Below are 26,934 nucleotides of genomic sequence, written 5' to 3'. Positions count from 1 at the left end.
AATACAATAACTGAAATGAAAACTACACTAGAAGGAATCCATAGCAGAACAACTGAGGCGGAAGAACAGATAAGTGACCTGGAAGACAGAATGGTGGAATTCACTGCTGCGGAACAGGATAGAGAAAAAAGAATGAAAAGAAATGAAGACACAGCCTAAGAGACCTCTGGGACAACATTAAACACAACAACATTCGCATTATAGGGATCCCAGAAAGAGAAGAGCAAGAGAAAGGACCAGAGAAAATATTTGAGGAGATTATAGTCGAAAACTTCCCTAACATGGGAAAGGAAGTAGCCACCCAAGTCCAAGAAGCGCAGAGAGTCCCATACAGGATAAACCCAAGGAGAAACACGCCGAGACACATGGTAATCAAATTGGCAAAAATTAAAGACAAAGAAAAATTATTGAAAGCAGCAAGGGAAAAATGACAAATAACATACAAGGGAACGCCCATAAGATTAACAGCTGATTTCTCAGCAGAAACTCTACAAGCCAGAAGGGAGTGGCATGATATACTTAAAGTGATGAAAGGGAAGAACCTACAACCAAGATTACTCTACCCAGCAAGGATCTCATTCACATTCGATGGAGAAATCAAAAGCTTTACAGACAAGCAAAAGCTAAGAGAACTCAGCACCACCAAACCAGCTCTACAACGAAAGCTAAAGGAACTTCTCTAAGTGGGAACCCCAGAGAAGAAAAGGCCCTACAAAAACAAACCCAAAACAACTTAGAAAATGGTCATAGGAACATACATATCGATAATTACCTTAAACATGAATGGATTAAATGCTCCAACCAAAAGACACAGGCTTGCTGAATGGATACAAAAACAAGACCCATCTATATGCTGTCTACAAGAGACCCACTTCAGACCTAGGGACACATACAGACTGAAAGTGAGGGGGTGGAAAAAGATATTCAATGCAAATGGAAATCAAAAGAAAGCTGTAGTAGCAATACTCAATATCAGATAAAATACACTTTAAAATAAAGAATGTTACAAGAGACAAGGAGGGACACTACATAATGATCAAGGGGTCAATCCAAGAAGATATAACAATTACAAATATATGTTTACCCAACATAGGAGGACCTCAATACATAAAGCAACTACTAACAGCTATAAAAGGAAATCGACAGTAACACAATTAATAGTGGGGGACTTTAACACCTCACTTACACCAATGGACAGATCATCCAGACACAAAAGAAATAAGGAAACACAAGCTTTAATTTAAATGACACAAGAGACCAGATAGATTTAATTGATAATTATAAGACATTCCATCCCAAAACAGCAGATTACACTTTCTTCTCAAGTGCGCACAGAACATTCTCCGGGATAGATCACATCTTGGTCACAAATCAAGCCTCAGTAAATTTAAGAAAATTGAAATCGTATCAAGCATCTTTTCTGACCACAACACTATGAGATTAGAAATGAATTACAGGGGAAAAAACATAAAAAACACAAACACATGGAGGCTAAACAATACGTTACTAAATAACCAAGAGATCACTGAAGAAATCAAAGAGGAAATCAAAAAATACCTAGAAGTCTTCCCTGGTGGCACAGTGGTTGAGAGTCCGCCTGACGATGCAGGGGACGCGGGTTCGTGCCCTGGTCTGGGAGGATCCCACGTGCCGCGGAGTGGCTGGACACGTGGGCCATGGCCGCTGAGCCTGCGCATCCAGAGTCTGTGCTCCGCAACAGGAGGGGCCACAGCGGTGAGAGGCCTGCGTACCGCAAAAAAAAACAACGAAAAACAAAAAAACCTAGAGACAAATGACAATGAAAACACAATGATCCAAAACGTATGGGATGCGGCAAAAGCAATCATAAGAGGGAAGTTTATAGCTATACAAGCCTACCTCAATAAACAAGAAAAATCTCAAATAAACAATCTAACCTTACACCTAAAGGAACTAGAGAAAGAAGAACAAACAAAACCCAAAGTTAGCAGAAGGAAAGAAATCATAAAGATCAGAGAAGAAATAAATGAAATAGAAACAAAGAAAACAATAGCAAAGATCAATAAAACTAAAAGCTGGTCCTTTGAGAAGATAAACAAAATTGATAAACCATTAGCCAGACTCATCAAGAAAAAGAGGGAGAGGACTCAAATCAATAAAATTAGAAATGAAAAAGGAGAAGTTACAACGGACACCGCAGAAATACAAAGCATCCTAAGAGACTACTACCAGCAACTCTATGCCAATAAAATGGACAACCTGGAAGAAATGGACAAATTCTTAGAAAGGTATAACCTTCCAAGACTGAACCAGGAAGAAATAGAAAATATGAACAGACCAATCACAAGTAATGAAATTGAAACCGTGATTAAAAATCTTCCAACAAATGAAAGTCCAGGACCAGATGGCTCCACAGGTGAATTCTATCAAATGTTTAGAGACGAGCTAACCCATCCTTCTCAAACTCTTCCAAAAAACTGCAGAGGAAGGAACACTCCCAAACTCATTCTGTGAAGCCACCATCATCACCCTGATAACCAAAACCAGACAAAGATACTACAAAAAAAGAAAATTACAGACCAATATCACTGATGAATATAGATGCAAAAATCCTCAACAAAATACTAGCAAACAGAATCCAACAGCACATTAAAAGGATCATACACCATGATCAAGTGGGATTTATCCCAGGGATGCAAGGATTCTTCAGTATATGCAAATCAATCAATGTGATACACTACATGAACAAATTGAAGAAGAAAAACCATATAATCATCTCAATAGATGCAGAAAAAACTTCTGACAAAATTCAACACCAATTTATGCTAAAAAACCCTCCAGAAAGTGGGCATAGAGGGAACCTACCTCAACATAATAAAGGCCATATATGACAAACCCACAGCAAACATCATTCTCAGTGGTGAAAAACTGAAAGTATTTCCTCTAAGATCAGGAATGAGACAAGGATATCCACTCTCATCACTATTATTCAACATAGTTTTGGAAGTCCTAGCCATGGCAATCAGAGAAGAAAAATAAAAGGAATACAAATTGGAAAAGAAAAGTAAAACTGTCACTGTTTGCAGATGACATGATACTACGCATAGAGAATCCTAAAGATGCCACCAGAAAACTACTAGAGCTAATCAATGAATTTGGTAAAGTTGCAGGATACAAAATTAATGCACAGAAATCTCTTGTATTCCTATACACTAATGATGAAATATCTGAAAGAGAAATTAAGGAGACACTCCCAGTTACCATTGCAAAAAAAAGAATAAAATACTTAGGAATAAACCTACCTAGGGAGACAAAAGACCTGTGTGCAGAAAACTATAAGACACTGATGAAAGAAATTAAAGATGATACCAACAGATGGAGAGATATACCATGTTCTTGGGTTGGAAGAATCAATATTGTGAAGATGACTATACTACCCAAAGCTATCTACAGTCAATGCAATCCCTGTCAAATTACCCATGGCATTTTTTACGGAACTAGAACAAAAAATCTTAAAATTTGTATGGCGACACAAAAGACCTCGAATAGCCAAAACAGTCTTGAGGGAAAAAAACGGAGCTGGAGGAATCAGAGTCCCTGACTTCAGACTATACTACAAAGCTGCAGTCATCAAGACAATATGGTACTGGTACAAAAACAGAAACACAGATCAATGGAACAAGATAGAAAGCCTAGAAATAAACCCATGCACCTCTGGTCAACTAATCTATGACAAAGGAGGCAAGGATATACAATGGAGAAAAGACAGTCTCTTCAATAAGTGGTGCTGGCAAAACATGTATAAAAATGAAATCAGAACAGTTCCTAACACCATACACAAAAATAAACTCAAAATGGATTCGAGACCTAAATGTAAGACGGGACACTGTAAAACTCTTGGAGGAAAACATAGAAAGAACACTCTTTGACATAAATCACAGCAAGATCTTTTTTGATCCACCTCCTAGAGTAATGGAAATAAAAACAAAAATAAACAAATGGGACCTAATGAAACTTCAGAGTTTTTTGCACGGCAAAGGAAACCATAAACAAGATGAAAAACAACCCTCAGAATGGGAGAAAATATTTGCAAATGAATCAACGGACAGAGGATTAATCTCCCAAATATATAAACAGCTCATGCAGCTCAATATTAAGAAAACAAACAGCCCAATCCAAAAATGGGCAGAAGACCTAAATAGACATTTCTCCAAAGAAAACATACAGATGGCCAAGAAGCACATGAAAAGCTGCTCAGCGTCACTAATTATCAGAGAAATGCAAATCAAAACTACAATGAGGGATCACCTCACACCAGTTAGAATGGGCATCATCAGAAAATCTACAAACAACAAATGCTGGAGAGGATGTGGAGAAAAGGGAACCCTCCTGCACTGTTGGTGGGAATGTAAATTGATACAGCCACTATGGAGAACAGTATGGAGGTTCCTTAAAAAACTAAAAATAGAATTACCATATGACCCAGCAATCCCACTACTGGGCATATACTCAGAGAAAACCATAATTCAAAAAGACACATGCACCCCAATGTTCATTGCAGCACTATTTACAATAGCCAGGTCATGGAAGCAACCTAAATGCCCATCGACAGATGAATGGATAAAGAAGATGTGGTACATATATACAGTGGAATATTACTCAGCTATAAAATTAAAAAAAAAAAAGAATAAAGTACAGATTTCTCAGCTTTCTTTGTGTGATGTTACCTTTTGCTTTTCGCCCAGATGAGCTCTAAACTCCAGCGGTACTGGACAACTTCGCACTTGTACCCAGCCTTCCATGCTTTAGTTCCTGTGGCTACTTCCTTCTGCAAGCCTTTCCTCATAGACTGCCTATTAAACCCTGCTGTGCTTTTTAACCCACCTTAAATAAATACCACCTTCTGAAAGAGGTTCACAGATATTAACATAGAGCAATGTCTGACACATAGTAAACACTCAGTAAGTTGTAGATATTATTAAATAAGAATTGTTCATAAGATTTCTTTTTATTATCACCACCCAACTATAAGTATCTTGAGTGATGTCCATATAAGAAACAAGACAGCACAATATATCAATAATTGTGAGTAAACATGATGTAAAGTGAAAATATGCCTCATATGTAATATACATCAAAAATAAAAGTCTTGACCTGGGGGAAACAAGACTTGAAAGTGCTGCATCAATCCTGTTAACTGTTGTTGCTGTTTGCACTGTAGTAAGTATGACTTTGAGAGGAGGAGGTGTGATCAGGAGTCGAGGGTGTGAAGAATTGGCAGTATAAGCCAGCCCTGTGGGCAGCTCCTCACACCCCACAGCCTTGGAGTGTGTGTGAGAATGCAGTAGCCGAATTGGAAGTGGGGCTGGTATGGGCACCACCAGCACTGGAGAGTAGTGACCATGCTGAGCACCCTGCCATCAGGGCCATGGACAGACCCAGATATACCTAGAAAAAAAGCAGGAAAGTTCAGGATGGCGGGGGAAGGTCAATTTTATGAGACAGGATCAGAGAACTTCTAACAGTGAAAGGAACTATACCACAAAAGTAAAGCTATTCAGATGAATAAAGTCTTAGGAATAAAGGTTCTTTCCTAAACTCTAATAACTAAATAACTAGAAATCCTGAAATTTTGGAATAATGCTTTTTTAAAGAATAAAGGGTACAGCTTTCATGGAGCAATTTGGAGCAGGCCTTTTTTTTCCTTCACATGCAAGACTGCTGTCATTCCAGCTGGCAAACATAGTAGATTTGAAATGGCTCCTCTGTTTCTCAGAGTCCATAATATATCAAATTATTTCTGTATGTCCAAGTGGGAATCCGAAAATAATTCTTTTATAATCTCAGCTTAATACCATAGGTATCTGAATGCAGCTTCTCTCAGCTAATACTTGGGCATCAGCATAAGTTTTCACTCTCTGTTGTAATGACAGTCTCAGCTACTAAGTGGTGCCTGTTGCTAAGTTGGAAACCAGTGTAGAGAGAGCACTTGTATGTTTCTTTTTTCCTTGACATTTAGCACTTTTCTAGAAATATTTACTTTCCCTCGGATTTTGTACATGTGAAGTTGTTAGACTCCAATTAAATGTATGTTAATCTCCTTGACCTTGTCCCACAGCTCGCTGGTGCTCTGTTTCCCCCGATGTCTCCATTGCATTACATTTTGGCTAGATTCTACTGCTGTGTCTTCTAGGTCACCAGGTTTTTCTTCAGTGTATAATCTCTTGCTAATTTCAACCATTGTATTTTTTTCATCTCTAGAAGTTCATTTTGAGTCTTTCTTATACCTTCCACTTCTCTCTTTATATTGTGCTGTACGTTCACGAACATATGGAGTATATTTATACCAGTACACATGATTGTCTACTAATTCTATCATCTCTACTTCCTAGGTATGTTTTTTTATTGGCTTTTCTCTTCATTATAGATTGTATTTTCCTGCTTTTTTGTTTTGTGGCTGTTGTTTTTACTGATTTACAGTATTTCAGATGTACAGCAAAGTGATTCATTATATTCAGTATTTATGTTTTTTTCAGATTCTTTTCCATTATAGGTTATTGCAAGGTATTGAATATAGTTCCTGGGGATTTTTTATTTTGGGGGGGGGTTTGGATGTTGATTGGATGCAAGACACTGGATTTTACATTGAGTGCTAGGGCTTTTTTTGGTATTTCTTTAAATACTTTGGGACTTTTTTTTCTGGGATGCAGTTAAGTTACTTGGAACACTTTGATCCCTTGAAAACTCTCTCTTAAGCATTTTAGCTCTCTTTTAAGCATTTAGTCCAGAATAGCCTTTAGTCACAGGCTAATTTAGCCCCAGTACTGAGTCAACACCTTTCTGAGGACTCAGTTTTTTGTCCTGGTGTGAGGAGGTCTTTACTGGAAAAGTGGTAGAAGAGGAACTGTTCCCAGCCTTGTTCCACATGGATTAGTCCATCTGCTCCTCTCTGGTGGCTCCTTCCCCAGCCTTGGAATTTGATCATGCACAAGCTCTGATCATTATCAGCTGGACACTCAGAGGGAACCCTCTGTGGATCTCCCCAACCTTCTCTGAAGTTCTCCTCTTCTGTACTCAGCCGCAGAAATTCTGAGTTGGACTCTCCAGATCTTGAATTCTGTCTCAACTCAGGGAGACTACCAGGCTCCATTTGGGTTTCCCTTCTGTTTACTGAAACCTGGAAACTCCAGGCAGTAAGCTGGGGCAGTCACAGGACTCAGCTTGCTGGCCTGTGTTGCCTGTTGCTGGGTGTCAGAAAACTGTTATTTCATAAATACTGTCTGGTTTTTTAAGTTAAGAAGCAAAAGCCTGTGAAGGTATTTAGAACTTTAGGAACTCATTTAAAAACTCAAGTTATTTCCTTCAAGCTGCCTTATCTTATATTACCCACCCCTCACTGGTTATTTTTTTCTCCCAACAGAATAGACAGAAATAGTAAGACAAAATACAATTTAAATTACGTTTTAAATCACTCATGGTCCCATCATCCTAGCTTGTTCTGTATATTGCCTCTTCTAGATAAATATTTTTAAGCTGCAGTCCGTTGGTTTATTTTGAATCTCACCTTTAGTTAATACGATCTTCATACTTAGTTTAATGGCTGCATAGTGACCTGTTATATAAATATTCCATAATGTATTAATCCTTATGTTTGGCAATACAGGTTTTGTTCTTTTAGGTAGTTTTGCAGTAAATACCTTCAAATATCATACCTATTCTTAAGGATGCTCAAAGGGAGAAAGGCAGGTGGGATGATGTTCTATTTATTTCAATCTGCAGTGAGATTTAGCCTATATTGGGTATTTAGTAAATGTTTGTCAAATGATTGAGGTGGAACATAACTTAAAGTTCAATTAGGTAAAGTTTTCAGTTACCTTTTTAGGAATATTTTTGTTCCATTGGGCATTCATTTTTATTTTTATGGGGGGTTAAAATAGATAATTATGAAATGTTTATGTTTCCTTCTACTTATTAAATTAAGCCCATATTTTCTACATGTTAATTATAATTATGTCATCAATTTTGGAGGTATAATTTAGTGGAAGACCTTCAGATAAACTTTTATGTTGGAATAATTTTAGGTTTACAGAAAAGTTGCCAGGATAGTGCAGAGGGTTCCCGTAAGCCCCCACCCAGTTTCTGTTTCCCTTGATATTAACATCTTACATTACTGTATGCGCTTATCAAAACTGAGAAACCAGCATTGGTATAAAGAAATTTCAGACTTTATTTGGAATTTGCTTTTCCACTGATTTCCTTTTTCTGTTCCAGGATCCAATCCAGGATACTACATGCATTTAGTTGTTATGTCTGCCTGTCTCTCTGTGACTGTTTTCTCACTTTTCTTTTCATGACTTAAAGAGTACTCGTCAAGTATTTTGTAGAATATCCCTCAACTTGGGTTTGTCTGATGTTCTTCTCACTATTAGCCTGGAGCTACAGGTTTGGGAAAAGAATATCACAGAGATGAGCTGCCTTTCTCGCCTCATCCTATCAGGGAGTCACAGTGTCCACATGACGTCACTGGTAGTGGTAACTGATCGCCTGGTGGAGGTGGTATCTGCCAGGCTTCTCCACTGTAAAGTTACTGTCCTTCCCTCTTCACATTCTGTTCTTTTGTTTTTGTTTTTGTTTCTTGCGGTACGCAGGCCTCTCACTGTTGTGGCCTCTCCCGTTGTGGAGCACAGGCTCCAGACGCGCAGGCTCAGCGGCCATGGCTCACGGGCCCAGCCACTCCGCGGCATGTGGGATCTTCCTGGACCGGGGCACGAACCCATGTCCCCTGCATCGGCAGGCGGACTCTCAACCACTGCACCACCAGGGAAGCCCACATTCTGTTCTTTTGAAGCAAGTCTCTAAGTTCAGCCTGCCCGCAAGGTGTGGGGACTGGGAGAGATTGAGTCCCACCTCCTGGAGGGGAGAGGATCTATACATATTACTCCAAGTTCTTCTGTTAGGAGGATTTGTCTCTTCTCCACTGTTTGTTTCTCCCCTGTGAATTTGGTTACAGCTGCTAGAAAGAAGACATAAGTGATTTAGAACGTATAGTTCTGCCATTGAGGAATATAGTCTAATTGAATGGAGAGCATTTGAACAGGACCAAGCTAGGAAACATGAGGTTTATGAAGTAGGCACTACTTCTTGAGTTGCCTGTGGCCACTTTCTCCAAAGCTGTGGCTCCACCATCATTCCAAGTTGGCTAAGACGGCTCCTGCCTGGTGCACTCCCCTCCCCATTCCATTCCTTCAATAAACTACTACCTGAGGGAACTTCATAAAAATACCGCCATGCTTAAAATCCCTGCCTAACATCTTTTGGTGCCTCCCCAGGGTAAAATTGTAGATATTTAAGCATGGCCTGGTTCCTGCTTATGCCTCCGGCTTCAACCCCATCCGTGTCCCCTTGGGTCCTACTCTCTTGCCACAGGTTCCCGCAGGCCTCTGTAGCTTTGCATGCACCTCTGCTTTGCCTGAAGTGTGTGCTGCCTTCTCACACCTGCCTAGTTTTGGGGAGTCTTCTTTTCACCCCACCTGGTCCGCCAGCCTTCGACCCACCCACTGCTTTCATAACAGCGTGTGCCTTTTGGTTGTTCCCTTGGATTTGCCAGTCATTCTCCTCCTCGCCTTCTTTAAAAGTAGTCACCTGTGCTGCTTCCACTCCTGTCCCCACTCCCCTCCACTTACTGCCACCCAGGGTACCACACATCAGCTGATTGCAGATTCATTGAATGCTTTCCAATTGTTGTGAAGCATTCCTGTTTGGAACTCTTTATAATCTTGGCTTCTGAAACACCACTCTCTCCTGGTGCTCATAGGTGCTTCCTCACTCTCTAGGTGGTTCCTCCTCCTCTGTCTGCTCCTGAGTTCTGTCATCAGACCTGTTTTCTCCACTTACCTCTCCTCAGTAGTTCAACCCTCTGTGGCTTCCATTAAAAATTCCCATATCTTACGCCTAACCTTGTTCTCTCTCTTTAATGCTGCTAGAAGCGCAGAGCCATCCGAATCACCTGCAAGCCTCCTCAGATCTTTAAATCAGGAAGTACAAGACTGTCATTGTCTTCCCCTACCCCCATCTTCATTTTGTGCCTCCCAAACCCAGGCCTGCCCCTCATGTTTTCTTTGCAAGGCCTGGGTCAGGAATACAAATGGAGCATCACATACCATATAAATCAAACTAAGAAACAAGAAATGTATTCTCCCCCCCACACCCCCGAGACATAAACTTTCTTAAAGACCTGGAAGATCAGGTTCAAATTGAAAAATCTTGGGCTTTTTAGAGTTGGGTGTCAGCAGTTCGAGGAGAGCAGGCCTCCAGCATAGCCCTCTTCTCTTCCCAGCCAGTGCTGTGCCCCCCCAACCCCCATGAGCTGGAGCTTGTGGACCCCCAGCCCAACAGTTCACGCACCGTGTATACCCTGCAGATAGCTCCCGTTGGCCACCGCTTGTGGTACACACCCTGGAGGAGCATTCTGCTCGCTGCCTTGGGATTCTGGGGCTCCTGATGGCACATTCCCCGGACCCAATAATCACCACTGGGTGAGGAGGTGCCTGGTTGGGTGAGGACCAGCTGTCCCCAGTAGATGGCCTGATTGTTTTCCTCTCCACATGTTGCCTCTCGCCTTCTCTGTGCCCTTGCTCCTCTTTCGAAAGCCTGCTCATCTTTCAGGGTATGGTTTCTACAGGCCTCATCTTCTTTTAATCCTCTCTTTGTTGCCCTTATTTGGACTTAATCTACCCAGCTTCTCCTTGGGTTTCAGAAGTGCTTTACCGTGATAAAAGCAGTGCATGCTGTCTGTTCCTGTCTCCTTCCCTCACTGAATTGCCAGTTTTTTAAGAGCAGGATCGCTGATTGGCTTTGCCCCCAGTACTAACACGAAGTCTCAGAAGTGGGAAGTGCTTGACAAGTGTGGCTTGAATCCACCACAGCTCTGGCGTCACCCTCCTGTTGTTGTTGTAACCCTGTCAAAACAGGAAATGAGGTTAGTTTAGCATGACTTGTTCATAATTGACTCATGCTGGTTCCCTTTTCTTCCCTAAGTGATCACAAAACATCTGTTAAATAATCTACTCCAGAATTTTGTGGGCTTCTACTTCCACATTAACTGGTCAAATATAGTTCTGGAATCTCTGTTCCCACCCACCCTGGCCCTGGAATTCACCATGCATTTGGAGAGCCCTGGCTCCTTTTTTTAATTGCTCTCTTAAGGATTGCTTGATGAACAATATACCAGTGTACAGTTTAAGTTTTGACATATTATACACCCATTAAGCTATCAAAACAATTAGATAATGAACATTCATTGCCTCCAAAAGTTATCTAGCTTGCATTTCCATTTGTGTAATCCCTCCCGCCCAGCAGCCCCAGGTAAACCCTTCTGACGTGCTTTGTGTCCTCATAGACTAGTTTGCATTTTATATAAGTAGAGGTACTTTTCTTTTGGTCTGGCTTTACTCAGCATAATTATTTTGAGATTCATCTGTGTTGTATATATCAACAGTTTGTTTCCTTTTATTGCTGAATAGTAGGAATCTACCGTTTTAAGAATTGAATGTGCTCACCTATTGGCCTGACCTCCCATTCCCCACCGTTTATGTATCTTAGGATAGGATTCATCTGGGACTTGAAGCTGCATTTATGTAAGATGATTGGGTGCTCTCAATAGCTTGAGCTCAAGGGCACAGTAATAGTATAATCTTTGTATCCTGTTAATATAACCAAATGGCTGGATAAAAGTTCCCTCCTTTACTTAGGGGTGTGTGTGTGTGTCTGTGTGTGTGTGTGTGTCTGTCTGCGCCTCTCTCTCTGTTTTATTTATTTATTTACTTTAAATTTATTTATTATTTATTTTTGGTTGCATTGGGTCTTTGTTGCTGTGCGCAGGCTTTCTCTAGTTTCAGTGAGTGGGGGCTACTCTTCGTTGCGGTGCGTGGGCTTCTTATTGCAGTGGCTTCACTTGTTGTGGAGCACGGGCTCTAGGTGCGCGGGCTTCAGTAGTTGTGGCACGCAGGCTCAGTAGTTGTGACTTGTGGGCTCTAGAGCGCAGGCTCAGTAGTTGTGGTGCACGGGCTTAGTTGCTCCGCAGCATGTGAGATCTTCCAGGACCAGGGCTCAAACCCGTGTCCCCTGCATTGGCAGGCGGGTTCTTAACCACTGCGCCACCAGGGACACCCTCTCTCTGTTTTAAATAACATACCCAGTTCCAATTTCATCACTGAGTGTCAGTCGGTACTGTTGGAGGGGCACATTGACCATAAGCCCCTCTCCCCAAGCAGTCTTATTCTCAAAGGCAAGTTTATGCCCGTGTTTGTTTGACTACCATGCTTCAGTAAAACTGGATATTTATTTATTTATTTTTAATTTTTAAATATTTATTTATTTATTTTTGGCTGCGTTGGGTCTTCGTTGCTGCGTGCGGGCCTTCTCTAGTTGCGGCAAGCGGGGGCTAGTCTTCCGTTGCAGCGTGCCGGCTTCTCATTGCGGTGGCTTCTCTTGTTGTGGAGCATGGGCTCTAGGCGTGTGGGCTTCAGGAGTTATGGCATGAGGGCTTAGTAGCTGTGGCTCATGGGCTCTAGAGCGCAGGCTCAGTAGTTGTGGCGCATGGGCTTAGTTGCTCCACGGCATGTGGGATCTTCCCGGACCAGGGCTTGAACCCGTTTCCCCTGCATTGGCAGGCGGATTCTTAACCACTGCGCCACCAGGGAAGCCCTGGTTATTTATAATGTTGAGTGTAAACCAGTATTTTATAACTATTTTAACCTGTGTTCTCTTTTGTTGAACTCAGGCTCTAAAATCTGAATTACCAAAAAAGTTTTGATTTCTAATAGTATTTACTCCCAGTGTTGAATAAGCTTGCTTGAACGACATATCCCTTTGCCTGTCTACCTAAAAATCAGTGGTTTGGGCCTTCTTGCAGCAAACCAAAGCAAAATAAGATTTGAGTAGCTATTCTTTTATTTAAGGAAATAGACGTCATTTCAAAGTGTTGGGGTACCCGAGTGCAATGTATAAATGGTGTGAGAAAGCTGAAGCTGAGTGAGACAAGGTCCCTCCTACAGCATAGTTTTGTGGTAGAGTCAGACAGATGCATCAGTAATTCTCAGTATAAGTAGACTGATAGATATCATTGTAGAAGCACAAACTTGAGAATAAACTTATTTTACTGTTTCCTGTTTCTAGCACTTACCCAGAGGAGACCAGAAGTAATGTCTTACTGCCCGTCCGTGTTCTTTCATTGCTTCGGTCAGTGGACCAGATGTTGATACTTGTTAATATGAAAAGCTCTTACAGAAAAGATTCAATAGAATATTGTTCATAAAGATAGTAGTAATATTCAAGATTCAAATTCATCATAAAATTGAAGATAAAATTATTATTGCTTCTGCTTGGAATTCTATTAAGTCAGACCTTCAGGACAACTTGGAAAGAACTGGGCCCTATGTTATGGCTGTGAAGGTATTTTTTGAACAATACTTTTTAGGTTTTGTTATAAGACTACCCAAACATCTTGATTAAATTTCTTGTGGGGGGGGGAGGAAGAAATAGTCATGTCATTTTGCACGTAAGACAAAGTTGTTGCAAGCAATCAATGCATCCTCCTGCCCCACCTTTTAATTGAAGTATAGTTGACTTACAATATTAGTTTCAGATATACAGCATAGTGATTTAGTATTTTTACAGATTATGCTCCATTAGGAGTTATTACAAGATAATGGCTATAAGTCCCTGTGCTATGCAGTATATCCTTATTGCTCTCTTGGGTGCATTTTTGTTCGGGTTGAAGATGTGGTTGATGGTCAATTGATTGTTTCTGCTGAGTCAGTGGAATCTAATCCAACAGTAGGAAGTTGTTTTGGAGGCAGAAATGATTGCTCTCACCAGAATGCGGTTGCTGTTAAAAACAGTGGGAAAATGGCTTATGTGTGTCATACGCCCATGTTCCTGGATTTATGAAAATGGACATCTGTACAGTTCCCAGGGCCAGGCCCTCTGTTAGTTTTGAGATTCTGTGTGTGCTGCGTTTTGCCAGCCGCATCCTCCCTAGTTTAAGGCCTCTTTGTGGATTATACACATGCTGCCTTCACGTGTATGAAACAAGTATTTGCTCAGAGTGCTAAACATTTAATACTTTACCGCCTTGTTCTGAGAACTGTTTTTAATGCCATCTCCCCTCCTCCCCTCCTTTTTTATTTATTTTTTTAGCTCTGCTTATGATAATGTCAACAAAGTTCGAGTAGCTATCAAGAAAATCAGCCCTTTTGAGCACCAGACCTACTGCCAGAGAACCCTGAGGGAGATAAAAATCTTACTGCGCTTCAGACATGAGAACATCATTGGAATCAATGATATTATTCGAGCACCAACCATCGAGCAGATGAAAGATGTGTATCCTTTTCAGGCAGCTGCTCCACTGCTCCGTCACCTGGTTGAGTAATGTAACTGGACGTGTCTGCACTTATAGGGGTGGAGGAAAAGTAATAAAGCACATTTAAGGGGAAACTGTACTTTGCTTGTCATTTACTGTAATACTTGCATCATTTACATTTTTTCTCTGATTCATTTTTTCATTTGTCAGTAACTGATTTTAGTATCTTTTTGGCAAATCCAATATTTTCTGTCAGTTTCAGTAAAGATTTCCTTTAAGTGTATAGTGGAAAATTTTGGAGAACACCTTTTCCAGTCACGTGTTTGCCACTCAAGGTATGGTTTGTTATGATGGTGAAAAGGAAAGAGCAGTCGACTGTGGAAGAGGGTGCCCTGTACAGCACCTGGTCAGGTCCAGACTGTCCTGATCTTAGCGCCATTTCACATCTGGGTCCAGTTTTCTTGTTTTTAAAACTGGCGTGCTCGCCCTCATGATCTACAAGGCTGGCTCAGCTCTGAAGTTGTGTGATTAACTATGACAAACATTTAGAAATCTGGACTAAGCAGGTAAAGGCTTGGGTAAAGGAGGCTGCCTGGGTAAAGACTGTGTTTGAAAGGTACAAGTGTGAAGTGTGCTGAGGAGGACCTGATGGGAGAAGGTTCCGGTTCTGGCCGCAGCAATGTTCCCACCAGTTTGCCCACTTTGCATTCTGCCCCTCCAGGGAGAGGCAGCTCACTATCTCCAGGCAGCCTTTCCATTTTTATTTTATTTATTTTTATTATTATTTTTTAGCCTTTCCATTTTTAGACAGCTCTGTCACTAAGTTCTGATGATATTTTAAGTGAAATGCCTCCTCCTGCCATCTGTTGTCCTGCTTTACCTTTTGCCTTGGAAATCACATCTCTGTCAGATGACAAGTTTTCCAGTCATGTTTCCTTCAAATTCTGTACCATGTCTCATCTAGCATGAATCTGTAGATGTGTAATATTTACACAGAAATGAATAAAAGAAATGCAAAAACACTAATGAAATAATATCGTGGTGAAGTTAAAACCTAGCCGCTTTTATAATTTATTTTCTGTGGGAATGAATGAAGTTAGCCATAACTAAAATTTTATATGCTGAGATACACGGATAGGCAGGAAAACAAGAGGAGCTCAACCAGGACAGGCCCCTTCCTAGCACAACTTCCTACAGTCTTACACACTTATTTATACTCTTAACCTTAATTGAAGAGTGAAGCAAATAGACTGAGGATTGAGTTTAGTAGCAAATGTGTTCTAGGCCTGTGTTTCCAAAAGTTTTATGGTTGATTTTTGTCGAGAAGGAGGGGGACAAGAAGGGAGGTAAAAGAACAGTGACGTTTTGAGTTGTTGCTAGGCCAGAGAGGAGGGAGTGCCTGGTGCTGGCCCCCACCCTCCCCCAGCCCTTTCCAACAACCCCAGAGGGCGTCTGTTGATGGTGGACAGCTTGGAGACCAGGACTCATCCACACCACCTGCGTCAGGTCTCCGCTAGCGCATCACTGCGCATATCAGGCAGGCGTGGTGCCTGCTGTCTCACAGGACCTAAGAAGGAGTTCACGACTTTCCGATTCCTTCTGTTGAGGTGTACCAAGTTTTCATCAGGTCCTCATTTCCCTCCCGAGCCTCATGATGTAATAATGGACCCTTTGGCTTCGTTTTGTTTTCAGTGCTTTGCTAAGTGTGACCAGCTATTTTGGTGTGTTACCTTAACCTTTCCAAACAGATATATAGTACAAGACCTCATGGAAACAGATCTCTACAAGCTCTTGAAGACGCAACACCTCAGCAACGACCATATCTGCTATTTTCTTTACCAGATCCTCAGAGGGTTAAAATATATCCATTCAGCTAACGTGCTGCACCGTGACCTCAAACCTTCCAACCTGCTGCTCAACACCACCTGCGATCTCAAGGTCAGCTTGGTTATTTACTCTTAGGGTGATATCTGTTGAAAAACTCATGTTACTGGGGCATGTTTATATTTATTGTTATTCAGATTTTAAATTACACCAGAAATACATGAAAACATTTATGGCAAAAAAAAATGCAAGTAAAGGGTGCTAGTTCTATTTTTCTTCTCCATCCCATTGCTCCTCCTTCTCCAGAGGTAACCACTGTAACAAATTGGTGTATTTTCATCCAAAGTTTTTTCTATGCTCTTACATACACATGTACTTTTTAACTTATATATGTAAATAGGATTATGTGTACATTAAAAGATCTATTTCATTGGTCACCTTTTTCTTCGATAAATTTTATACAGAAAACAGCAGAAAAGTTGACCTTAATGATTTCGATTCCTAAATAATGCATTCCCAATAAATAGGAAAACCCTAGATCCTTTATAGTCCTTAGAGTTCTCTTAAAAATGGACAGCATTGGGCTTCCCTGGTGGCGCAGTGGTTGAGAGTCCACCTGCCAATACAGGGGACACGGATTCGTGCCCCAGTCCGGGAAGATCCCACATGCCGCAGAGTGGCTAGGCCCGTGAGCCATGGCCGCTGAGCCTGCACGTCCGGAGCCTGTGCTCCGCAATGGGAGAGGCCACAACAGTGGGAGGCCCTCGTACTGCAAAAAAAAAAAAAAAAAAGGCAGCATTTATATATATTTCTATTTTAATACGTGGCAGAGCTAAATAAGGAGGGAGGTCTACAGCTGTCTCCGGTATGATGAAGGGAATGTGGATTCAGTCTAGTAAAAATGCATGTGAATTTAAGACCTAGATGAATGAAATGACATCCCATGTTCATGGATTGGAAGGCTTAATATTGTTAAGATGGCAGTACTTCCCAGTTTGATCTACAGGTTTAATGCAGTCCGTATCAGAGTCCCAGGTGGCTTTTTTTGCAGAAATGGGCAGGCTGATCCTGAAATGCATATAGAAATTCAAGAGACCCAGAATAGCCAAAACAATCTTATGAAAGAGCAAAGTTAGAGGACTCACACTTCCTGATTTTAAAACTTATTACAAAACTATAGTAATCAAGACATTGTGATACTGGCTAGGAGTAGGCATATAGCTCACTGGAGTAGAATTGAGTCAATAAATAAACCCATATGTTTTTGTTTTTTCATTCATTCATTCATTTATTTTCGGCTGCATTTGGTCTTTTTTTTTTTTCCCCGATACGCGGGCCTCTCACCATTGTGGCCTCTCCCGTTGCGGAGCACAGGCTCCGGGCACGCAGGCTCAGCGGCCATGGCTCACGGGCCCAGCCGCTCCACGGCATGTGGGATCTTCCCGGACCGGGGCACGAACCCATGTCCCCTGCATCGGCAGGCGGACTCTCAACCACTGTGCCACGAGGGAAGCCCTGCGTTTGGTCTTTGTTGCTGCGTACAGGCTTTCTGTAGTTGTGGCAAGTGGGAGCTACTCTTCATTGCGGTGCACAGGCTTCTCATTGCAGTGGCTTGTCTTGTTGCAGAGCACAGGCTCTAGGTGCACGGGCTTCAGTAGTTGTGGCATGCGTGCTCCGTAGTTGTGGCTTGCGGGCTCTAGAGCACAGGCTGAGTAGTTGTAGCACACAGGCTTAGTTGCTTCGCAGCATGTGGGATCTTCCCAGACCAGGGCTCAAACTCGTGTCCCCTGCATTGGCAGGCGGATTCTTAACCACTGCGCCACCAGGGAAGCCCCAACCCATATGTTTATGATCAACTGATTTTTGACAAGAGTGCCAGGATCATTCACTGGGGAAAGAATAGTCTTCACCAAATGGTGCTGGGACAATTGGATAACCACATGCAAAACAAAATGAGTTTGGGCCCCTCCCTGCCTGTACTATGTACAAAAATTAACTCAAAATGGATTAGAGATCTAAGTTTAAAGGCTGAAACTAGAATGCACTTAAAAAACACAGGAGTAGGGGCTTCCCTGGTAGCGCAGTGGTTGGGGGTCCGCCTGCCGATGCAGGGAATGTGGGTTCGTTCCCCACGGCGGGAGAGGCCACAGCGGTGAGAGGCCCGCGTACCGCAAAAAAAAACACAAAAAACACAGGAGTAAATTCTTGCAAACTTCTGTTAGGCAGACTTCTTAGACATGACACCAAAAACACAAGCAACAACATTTTTTTTTTATAGTGGATTTCAGGGAGTTCCCTGGTTGCCTAGTGGTTAGGACTCAGTGCTTTCACTGCTGTGGCCTGAGTTCAATCCCTGGTCGGGAACTGAGATCCTGTAAGCTGCGTGGCGTGGCGTGGCGTGGCGTGGCATAGCCAAAAAAAAAAATTTCATCAAGATGAGAAGCATGTACTACAAAGTAAATCATCAAGAGAGTGAAAAGACAACCCCCAGAATGAGAGAAAATATTTGTAAATCATATATGTGATAAGAGATTTATATCTAGAATATATGAAAAACTCTTACAGCTTAACAACTAAAAGATAAATGGCACAATTTAAAAGTGGGCAAAGAATCTGAAAAGACCAAGGATCTAACAAAGGTATACAAACAACCAATAAGTACATGAAAAGATGCTTGACATCATTAGTCAGTGGGGAAATGCAAATCAGAACCACAGTGAAATACCACTTCACACACACTACGATGATATAATCAGATGATAAGTGTCAGCAAGAATTCGGCCCCAGGTGTATACCTGAGTGGAATGAAAACATGCATCTGCACACAGACAGATACAGAAATATTCATAGTGGCGTAATAGCCCAAAGGAGGAAATAATTCAGATGTCCAAATGACAATGGATAAATAGAATGTGGTGGATCCATACAGTGTAATAAAAAGGAATGAAGTACTGATATGTGCTACAATATGGATGCATCTTTTTTTTTAATGGATTTTAATGAGTTATTTATGTTTTATTTTTGGCTGCATTGGGTCTTCATTGCTGCATGTGGGCTTTCTCTAGTTGCGGCTAGTGGGGGCTACTCTTTGTTGCAGTGCGCGGGCTTCTCATTGTGGTGGCTTCTCTTGTTGTGGAGCACGCATGGGCTCTAGGCACACAGGCTTCAGTAGTTGTGGCACATGGGCTTAGTCGTTGTGGCTCGTGGGCTCTAGAGCGCAGGCTCAGTAGTTGTGGCACACGGGCTTAGTAGCTCCACGGCATGTGGGATCTTCCCGGACCAAGGCTCGAACCCATTTCCCCTGCATTGGCAGGTGGATTCTTAACAACTGTGCCAACAGGGAAGCCCAATGTGGATGCATCTTGCAGACATTATTAAGTATGTGAGGGAAAGAAACCAGTCATAAAAGGTCACGTATTGTAGAATAGATGTGTCTGTAGAGATGGAAGGTAGATGAGCAGTTGCTGTGGACTGGTGGGATTGGAGAGGCATTGGGAGAGACTGCTGATGGGCACAAGGTTTCTTTTTGAGGTTATAAAAATGTTCTAAACTTGGATAGTGGTAATGGTCATATAGCTCTGTGATATAATATCAAAAACCATTGAACTGCACACTTTAAACGGGAGAATTGTGTAGTATGTGAATTATATCTCAATAAATTTGTTTGAAAAGTACATATAGATGAATAGCAGTGATCATTTTGTGGACCTCACTTCCACAGACGTTCCTGTGGGAAGCTGTGTGAGGTATACCTGGCAAGGGAGGTGAGTGTCTGTCCCTGCAGTCTGAAAACTGATAGGTCAGGGGTCTGATAAGCAATAGATGATTGCAGTACTGTCTGCTGTAACGCACAGAAAGGAGAGAGGTGAGTTGGTTCTGGCCAAGCTGTGAGGCATCAGGAAGGAGGATTGTCGTGCTGTCCCTCTCAGCATGTCAGGCTTGCAGTGGGCGAGTGGCTGTGTTGGGCGCAGGCAGAAGGAACAACAGAAATATAGTAAGAATAAGAAGTAAGGGACGAGTGTACCAACACTGAGGCCTGCGCTGTGTGGCTGCAGCTTTGGTGATCACTGAAGTTTTGATCATGAAGAGCCTTCTGGAACTATCTAAAAAGGCAGTGGGGGGCTTCCCTGGTGGCGCAGTGGTTGAGACTCTGCCTGCCAATGCAGGCGACATGGGTTCGTGCCCTGGTCCGGGAAGATCCCACATGCCGCGGAGCAGCTGGGCCCGTGAGCCATGGCCACTGAGCCTGCGCGTCCGGAGCCTGTGCTTCGCAACAGGAGAGGCCACAACAGTGAGAGGCCCGAATACCGCAAAAAAATAAAATAAAATAAAATAAAAAGGCAGTGGGTCCTGTCATCAGGCAGTCATCTTATCCGCTGTCGTTGGGTGTTTAAAGCAGGATGGCAGATGTCCTGTGAGACGTTGTGGAGGACAGCTTCCTGCATCAGATATGACTCGGTTGGACTCTGTCACCTCTTAGGATCCTTCTGAGTTAAATTCATGTACTTCCTACATAGGGTGTAGCCAGATCCCTGTGCATGGATCTGTGCAAATGAGAGCCAGGTTGGCACACAAGGAATGGCCGTACTTTGTCGGCTCTTAGTGATTTTTTTGAAAAATTACAGTGAAGAGCGGCCAGGCAGCCCAGCTTCGTGAAGGCTCTCGGCGCGCCGCGGCCCCCAGGCACCCGGCACGCGCCCGCCCCACCACCACTATGCCCAAGAGGAAGGTCACCTCCACTGAGGGGGCGGCGAAGGAGGAGCCCAAGAGGAGATCGGCGAGGTTGTCAGCTAAACCGGCTCCTGCAAAAGTGGAAACGAAGCCAAAAAAGGCGGCAGGAAAGGATAAATCTTCTGACAAAAAAGTGCAAACTAAAGGGAAAAGGGGAGTGAAGGGAAAACAGCCTGAAGTGGCTAACCAAGAGACTAAAGAAGACTTACCTGCAGAAAATGGAGAAACTAAAAATGAGGAGAGCCCAGCTTCTGATGAAGCAGGAGAGAAAGAAGCCAAGTCTGATTAATATCACACACCTTGTCCTATCAGTGGTCCGTTTCCCTTCTTGTACAATCCAGAGGAATATTTTTATCAACTATTTTGTAAATGCAAGTTTTTTAGTAGCTCTAGAAACATTTTTAAAAAGGAAGGAATCCCACCTCATCCCATTTTTTAAGTGTAAATGCTTTTTTTTCAGAGGTGAAATCATTTGCTGATTGTTTATTTTTTGGTACAACCAGAAAATAGTGGGATATTAAATATGGGAGGCTTTGATTGTCTTGGGTGTCAGCTTAACATTCCACAGATGGAGGGTAACTTTTATATCCTATAATACAAAGCATACTAAATGGCAGTTTGGAGTCAGTTGTCCATTTAATGTCTTAAACACTTTAAATTACTTCTCTTCCCACATTGTTTTTGGTAGAATTGTTTCCTAAAGCAAACCACTCACCCCTTGATCGTGGCTCTCCTGGGCAGAATTTTGTGCACTCTGTAACATCTTTGGTCATGGTAGTCCAGTTCTTCTAGTAACTGTTAATGTGCTGTGACGATTGACAATTTGAGTATGTAGTGTATATGACATTAAATTGTGAATTAGTGGGACTTACGATGTAACAGCATATCAATATTTGAAGATATTGGTACTTGATATCCTTTGAAGGAAAATTTGCCCCCAAATTTTAAGCTGGAAAGTCACTGGAATAACTGTTCAGAAAAGAATCACAACTACATGATTTTTTAGGTTTTTGGTACATATGTTGAGAATTGTGTACAAATTGAAATGTCTGTGTACTGATCCTCAAAACAGCCAATAAAATCTCAATTATGAAAGAATTTCTTGAAGCACATGAAAAAAAAATTACAGTGAATATTTTTATGTCTCCTAGTGCTTTTTTTTTCTTTCTGTTTCTTATCACAGTCCTTTTATGTCAGATTGCTTTTGTTTGTTTTTGGAGAGCCATTGTTAATATTTTAAGTCTGTAATATTTCTGGGAAAAGATGACTTTTACTTTGACTTGAAAATGCTCGTCCTTAAGAAGAAGCACAGAACTAGACTACTTTGTCTGTTGTCTCTTCACTGTTTGTGGACTTGTCTTTACCTCGGGCCATTTTATTCACTGCTCACCAAAATGGACACCCACACTGATATATATGTCTTGTTGGCCGTCTGCACAATCCAGGCATTGTTTTCAAAACGCAATTTTAACACACATTCAGAAACACAATAGGATGTTTTAGATATTTACAGCAGTGAAATTCACCCACATTTCAAAATGTCCATGTGGGGTATACATCATCCACATGGGCATGAATATTCAGGAGAGACTCTTATTCCAGAGATGAGTGTGGTATGTCACCGAGTCACCAATTTGCCGTGGGAGCGTGTCCAACAGCCAGGGCACGTGCACGTGGGAGGGTGGAGCTCTGGACTCACCGAATGCCCATCACATCCTCAGACCTTGCGGTGACCGTGATGCTGTCCCACGAGCCCTGTACCTAGAAAGTTTGTGACCAGTGGCCTTACTGACTTGTTATTTGGTCCTTTTTGAATTTTCAAGTAGGTAATGATGTCACATTTTCCATTAGCTTCTGTGTTACTAAGTGTTTTCTAGTCTTGAGCCCTCAGGATATCAACTCTTCTCAGTGTCTTAGACCTTTAGTTTTTGGCTCTATAAACATGCTTTGTACTTGTTACCTGAAGCCCAGAGACCCAGCAGACACCAGCCTCTCAGGGCCCTCCTGAGACCCTCTCCTTGTAGGCTTCCTCTTTATTTCTGAGGGCCGCAGAAAAGCAAGGGCTGTAGACCCTATTTCGAGATTCTGCTCACATATTTTTAATGAAACTGCCAGGGGAGTGTGGTCTCCAGCAGTCCGTGTCCTCGCCGTTTGCGTACTGAGCCCCCAGCAGCCCCAGGAGGAGTTCCAGGCTGCTAGGCTCACAGCACATGTGGTTCTGGGTGTGCATGGGAAGGAGGACTTTGAAAGATACAAAATGAAACGTCTTTGGGGCTGGCTTTTGTTTTATGAGAATTTGAATTTGCTCAACCCAAAAAGTAGCCAAGTAGGAGTGATAGGTCATTTTATATTTCTTGTACTGTATCCTGGTTGTCTACCTTCCTTCTTATGGAATTGTAATGAATTTTATTACTTTTTTATTTTGAAGCCTTGACAGTTTTTTGGTTAATGCTGTATTAGCTTTCAGTGTTGTAGTGTTAAAGGAACTTTAAAGAATCCCATGAGCTTTCCATTGATGACCATGAGTGGAGTTGTGAAATCTTTCTTTTTTTTTTTTTTAATATTTATTTATTTGGCTGCGCCGGGTCTTAGTTGCAGCACACGAGATCTTTGTCGTGTGCAGGATCTTTAGTTGCAGCATGTGGGATCTAGTTCCTGGACCAGGGATCGAACCCAGGCCCCCTGCATTGGGAGCGTGGAGTCTTAGGCACTGGACCACCAGGGAATTCCCGAGTTGTGCAATCTTGTAGAGGTCTAAACCCTACATCACCCTCTTTATTTTTTAAATTATAATCAAAAATTTTGAGAACCTGCTGGTTCTGTGCCTTATACTAGGAGTGGAGGATACAAGTAATGAAACACGATCCTCCTTATACTAGCTCACTATTCTGAAAATTGGTAACTAAAGGGAAAAAAGGATTAAACATTTTCCCTGTCTTTCCAGTGAGATCTGGGCATCAGGGTAAGAAAATAGCCCCAGTTGATGAATGATGGCTCTTCCTTAAAATAAATGCCAGCTAATAAATGCACAAGGAATAATAAAATTAGAGAAGTCGCCATTTTGCAGCCTCCAGTGACGTAATTGATTTGTGCCATATAATCCCTGGACCCTCTGCTCAGACTCCAGTCCCCTGGGTGGGCTGCCACCGCCTCCCCATGTGGACTCCCTGTTCACCTCACACCTAGACCGTGTCCTGATCTGAAGCCCTCTCTCAAGCCCACCAGGCTGCTGCGGTTCCTCCCAGCCCACAGTGACCCTCAGGCCACAGGACCCCTTCTGATGGCTTCCAGACAGGAGGAGCGACTGCCGCTTTAGTTCTTGTTTAAAGAAGGAGCTGTACTGCAGCGTTCCGCATGGAGAAGGAATGCTGCTAATTCTAAAACTTGGGCTTCCCTGGTGGCACAGTGGTTGAGAGTCCGCCTGCTGATGCAGGGGACATGAGTTTGTGCCCCGGTCTGGGAAGATCCCACATGCCGCGGAGCGGCTGGGCCCGTGAGCCGTGGCCACTGAGCCTGCGCATCTGGAGCCTGTGCTCCGCAACGGGAGAGGCTACCACAGTGAGAGGCCCGTGTACTGCAAAAAATAAAATAACTCTAAAACTTTTTCTTCTTCATCTTGCCACTCTGAACAATGCAGTTTTTTTTAACATTATTAAGTATTAATGTAAGATTTTACATTAATGGTAATGCTGTACCCTGGTTTTTACTTTTAAGAGATAATCAGTAGTTCAGATACTGTGAGAAGTGGTTAGTACTAGAGTCTCTTGCCAGTTAATCCACCTGAGTTGCTATGCTTCCTATAAACATTTGAAATAAGGCATTTATTCACCTGATGTTGAGAGCCCACTCCACTTAGGGATAAAAAGTTAGTTGAGTATTACCTTTTTCTAGGGACTTATATTCCAGCTGTGGGGATGGGCATATATCCAGCTGTCATGGATTGTGGGTATGTGCTTACCTATAATACATGTCAAACAAAGTATTACCAGAGTTCAGAAAAGTGAGCTGTTCGTGGGATTGGTGTTGGTTCCTGGGAAACCTCTCACAAGAGGTCACTTTCATGCTGGTATTTAGGGTCAGGCAATGGTGAGCATCAGGTCCTCAACTGAGAGGGCGTCACGGAGTCAGGAAGGGCATGGAACTGTTGGTAGGAGCAGATGTGGCACAGAGAGAGATGGTGGTGGGAGACACCCGAGCAGACAGTGTGTGGAGGGTCTTTGCTTAAAGAATTTGGACTTTATTTACTAGGCAGAGGGGATTGGTTAAAAGATTTTTGAGCCAGAAAGGTGATTTATGGTTCAGAAATAACACTCAGGCAGGAATTTCAAGGAGGAATCAGATTGCAGTCAGGTAAAGTGAGTCTCCCTAATTCCAGACAGACTAAGGCCCTTTCAGTTGAGATGTTGGAGGGGCAGCCAGTTGAAGAGCCACTTGGGGAGGTTTCAGCTGTGGGGCCACCCTTCCCTCACACACCCCCAGGCAGTTGCTCTGGTTTCCCAAGGTCTTCCTGTGGCTGGCATCTCTTCAGTGTTCCAGTGTCACTGCACGTGGGTCCTCCTCAGAGAGGGCTGCTCCGTCTTAATACGCACGCTGTCCGGCACCACTATGTTAGCTGTGTCTTGCTCTATAACAATCACCTCAAAATGTAGTGGCCTTCCAAAGAAGAAGAAATTGAGGATAAAAAGACCAAGTGAAGGCAGAACACAGAGGGTTTTTTGGGCGGTGAAACTATTTCTGTATGACAGTGTACTGGTGGATACATGTCATTACACACTTGTCAAAACTCATAGAATGTACAACACCACGAGTGAACCTGAAGGTAAACTGTGGACTTCAGGTGATAATGATGTGTCAGTGTAGGTTCCTCGACTGTAACAGATGTCCCGCTCTGGTGCAGGATGTTGATAGTAGGGGAGGCTCTGCCTGGCGGGGGAGGCAGGTGTACATGGGGAACTCTTTGTACTTTCTGCTGAATTCTGCTGTGAACCCAAAATGGCCCTAGAAAAAGAAAATCTGTTATTAAAAAAAAAAATGTAGTGGGCTTAAACAACAAGAATCATGTTTGAGTTCATAGTTTCTGCAGGTGAGGAGTTCAGTCAGGGTGCAGTGGTGGGCAGTGACTGGTCTCTGCTCCAGCCTCTGGGCCTCAGCTAGAAGATATGTGGGTGGAGCCTCAAGTCATCTCCCACAGGGCCTGGCAGTTGATGCCAAGGAACGGCCACGTGTAGCCCACGTGGCCTGGTGTCCTCACAACGTGGGCAGAGGGTTCCAAGTACCCCAGTGGAGAGAGCCAGGTAGAAGCCACATTGCATTTTATGATTTTGCCTTGGAAGTCTCACAGCATCACTTCCACTATATTCTGTTGGTTTAGGCAGTTACAAAGGTTTGGTCAGATTCAAGAGAAGGGAAGATAGATCCTGCCCTCTTTTTTTTTTTTTTTTTTGCGGTATGCAGGCCTCTCACTGTTGTGGCCTCTCCCGTTGCGGAGCACAGGCTTCGGATACGCAGGCTCAGCGGCCATGGCTCCCAGGCCCAGCCGCTCAGCGGCATGTGGGATCTTCCCGGACTGGGGCACGAACCCATGTCCCCTGCATCAGCAGGCGGACTCTCAACCACTGTGCCACCAGGGAAGCCCGATCCTGCCCTCTTGATAAAAATTCAGTCAAAGATCTTGAAACAGGAGCGTGGGTAAGGGTTGTATTGATGATCCTCTTTAGAAAAATCCAGTCTGCCACAGCTGTGTTTAAAGTTGCTCACACCACTTATCCTGTCTTTGTGTTTAAGAATCTCATAAAGCCTCCCAAAGTGCGGCTTCTGTTACTTTGTCCACGCTCCCAGAGGTGTGTGGAGACGTCAGCCTCGGTACTTGGCCTCACTGAGCTGGGAATTTCCTATATGCTGTTTTTCTTTTAATCTGGGATTTGTTTTGTGGTTCCACTGACCCACAAAAAGCTGTGGATGAAGTCTGGACCCATCCACGCTGTGTGGGGCTGAGTGTGGTAGAGGGCAGTGAAAGATCTGGGAATCCTGGTCAGGGA

The 26,934-nt window shown here is 42.8% G+C and overlaps 2 protein-coding genes across 2 annotated transcripts in view; both read left to right on the top strand.

The window, feature by feature from the left end:
• Positions 1 to 26,934, top strand: part of MAPK1 (mitogen-activated protein kinase 1) — a 91,923-nt gene that overhangs the window by 37,954 nt on the left and 27,035 nt on the right. Inside the window, exons 2-3 of the mRNA XM_030836290.3 lie at positions 14,179 to 14,361; positions 16,090 to 16,279. Of these exons, the coding sequence (XP_030692150.2) occupies positions 14,179 to 14,361; positions 16,090 to 16,279 (373 nt within the window). The remainder of the gene's footprint in view (positions 1 to 14,178; positions 14,362 to 16,089; positions 16,280 to 26,934) is intronic.
• LOC115841909 (non-histone chromosomal protein HMG-14) lies at positions 20,455 to 22,062 on the top strand. Its single transcript, XM_060310631.1, has one exon. The coding sequence runs from the start codon at positions 20,880 to 20,882 to the stop codon at positions 21,183 to 21,185; it is 306 nt and encodes a 101-aa protein (XP_060166614.1). The 5' UTR covers positions 20,455 to 20,879; the 3' UTR covers positions 21,186 to 22,062.

This window comes from Globicephala melas, chromosome 13 (assembly GCF_963455315.2).
Source record: "Globicephala melas chromosome 13, mGloMel1.2, whole genome shotgun sequence".
Lineage (NCBI taxonomy): Eukaryota > Metazoa > Chordata > Mammalia > Artiodactyla > Delphinidae > Globicephala > Globicephala melas.
The sequence above is the reverse complement of the archived record's forward strand: the minus strand, read 5'-3'. Positions and strand labels throughout refer to the sequence as shown.

Bases quoted from the DNA above. Each gene is read 5' to 3' on its own strand.
- LOC115841909 (XM_060310631.1), top strand. From the start codon at position 20,880: ATGCCCAAGAGGAAGGTCACCTCCACTGAGGGGGCGGCGAAGGAGGAG.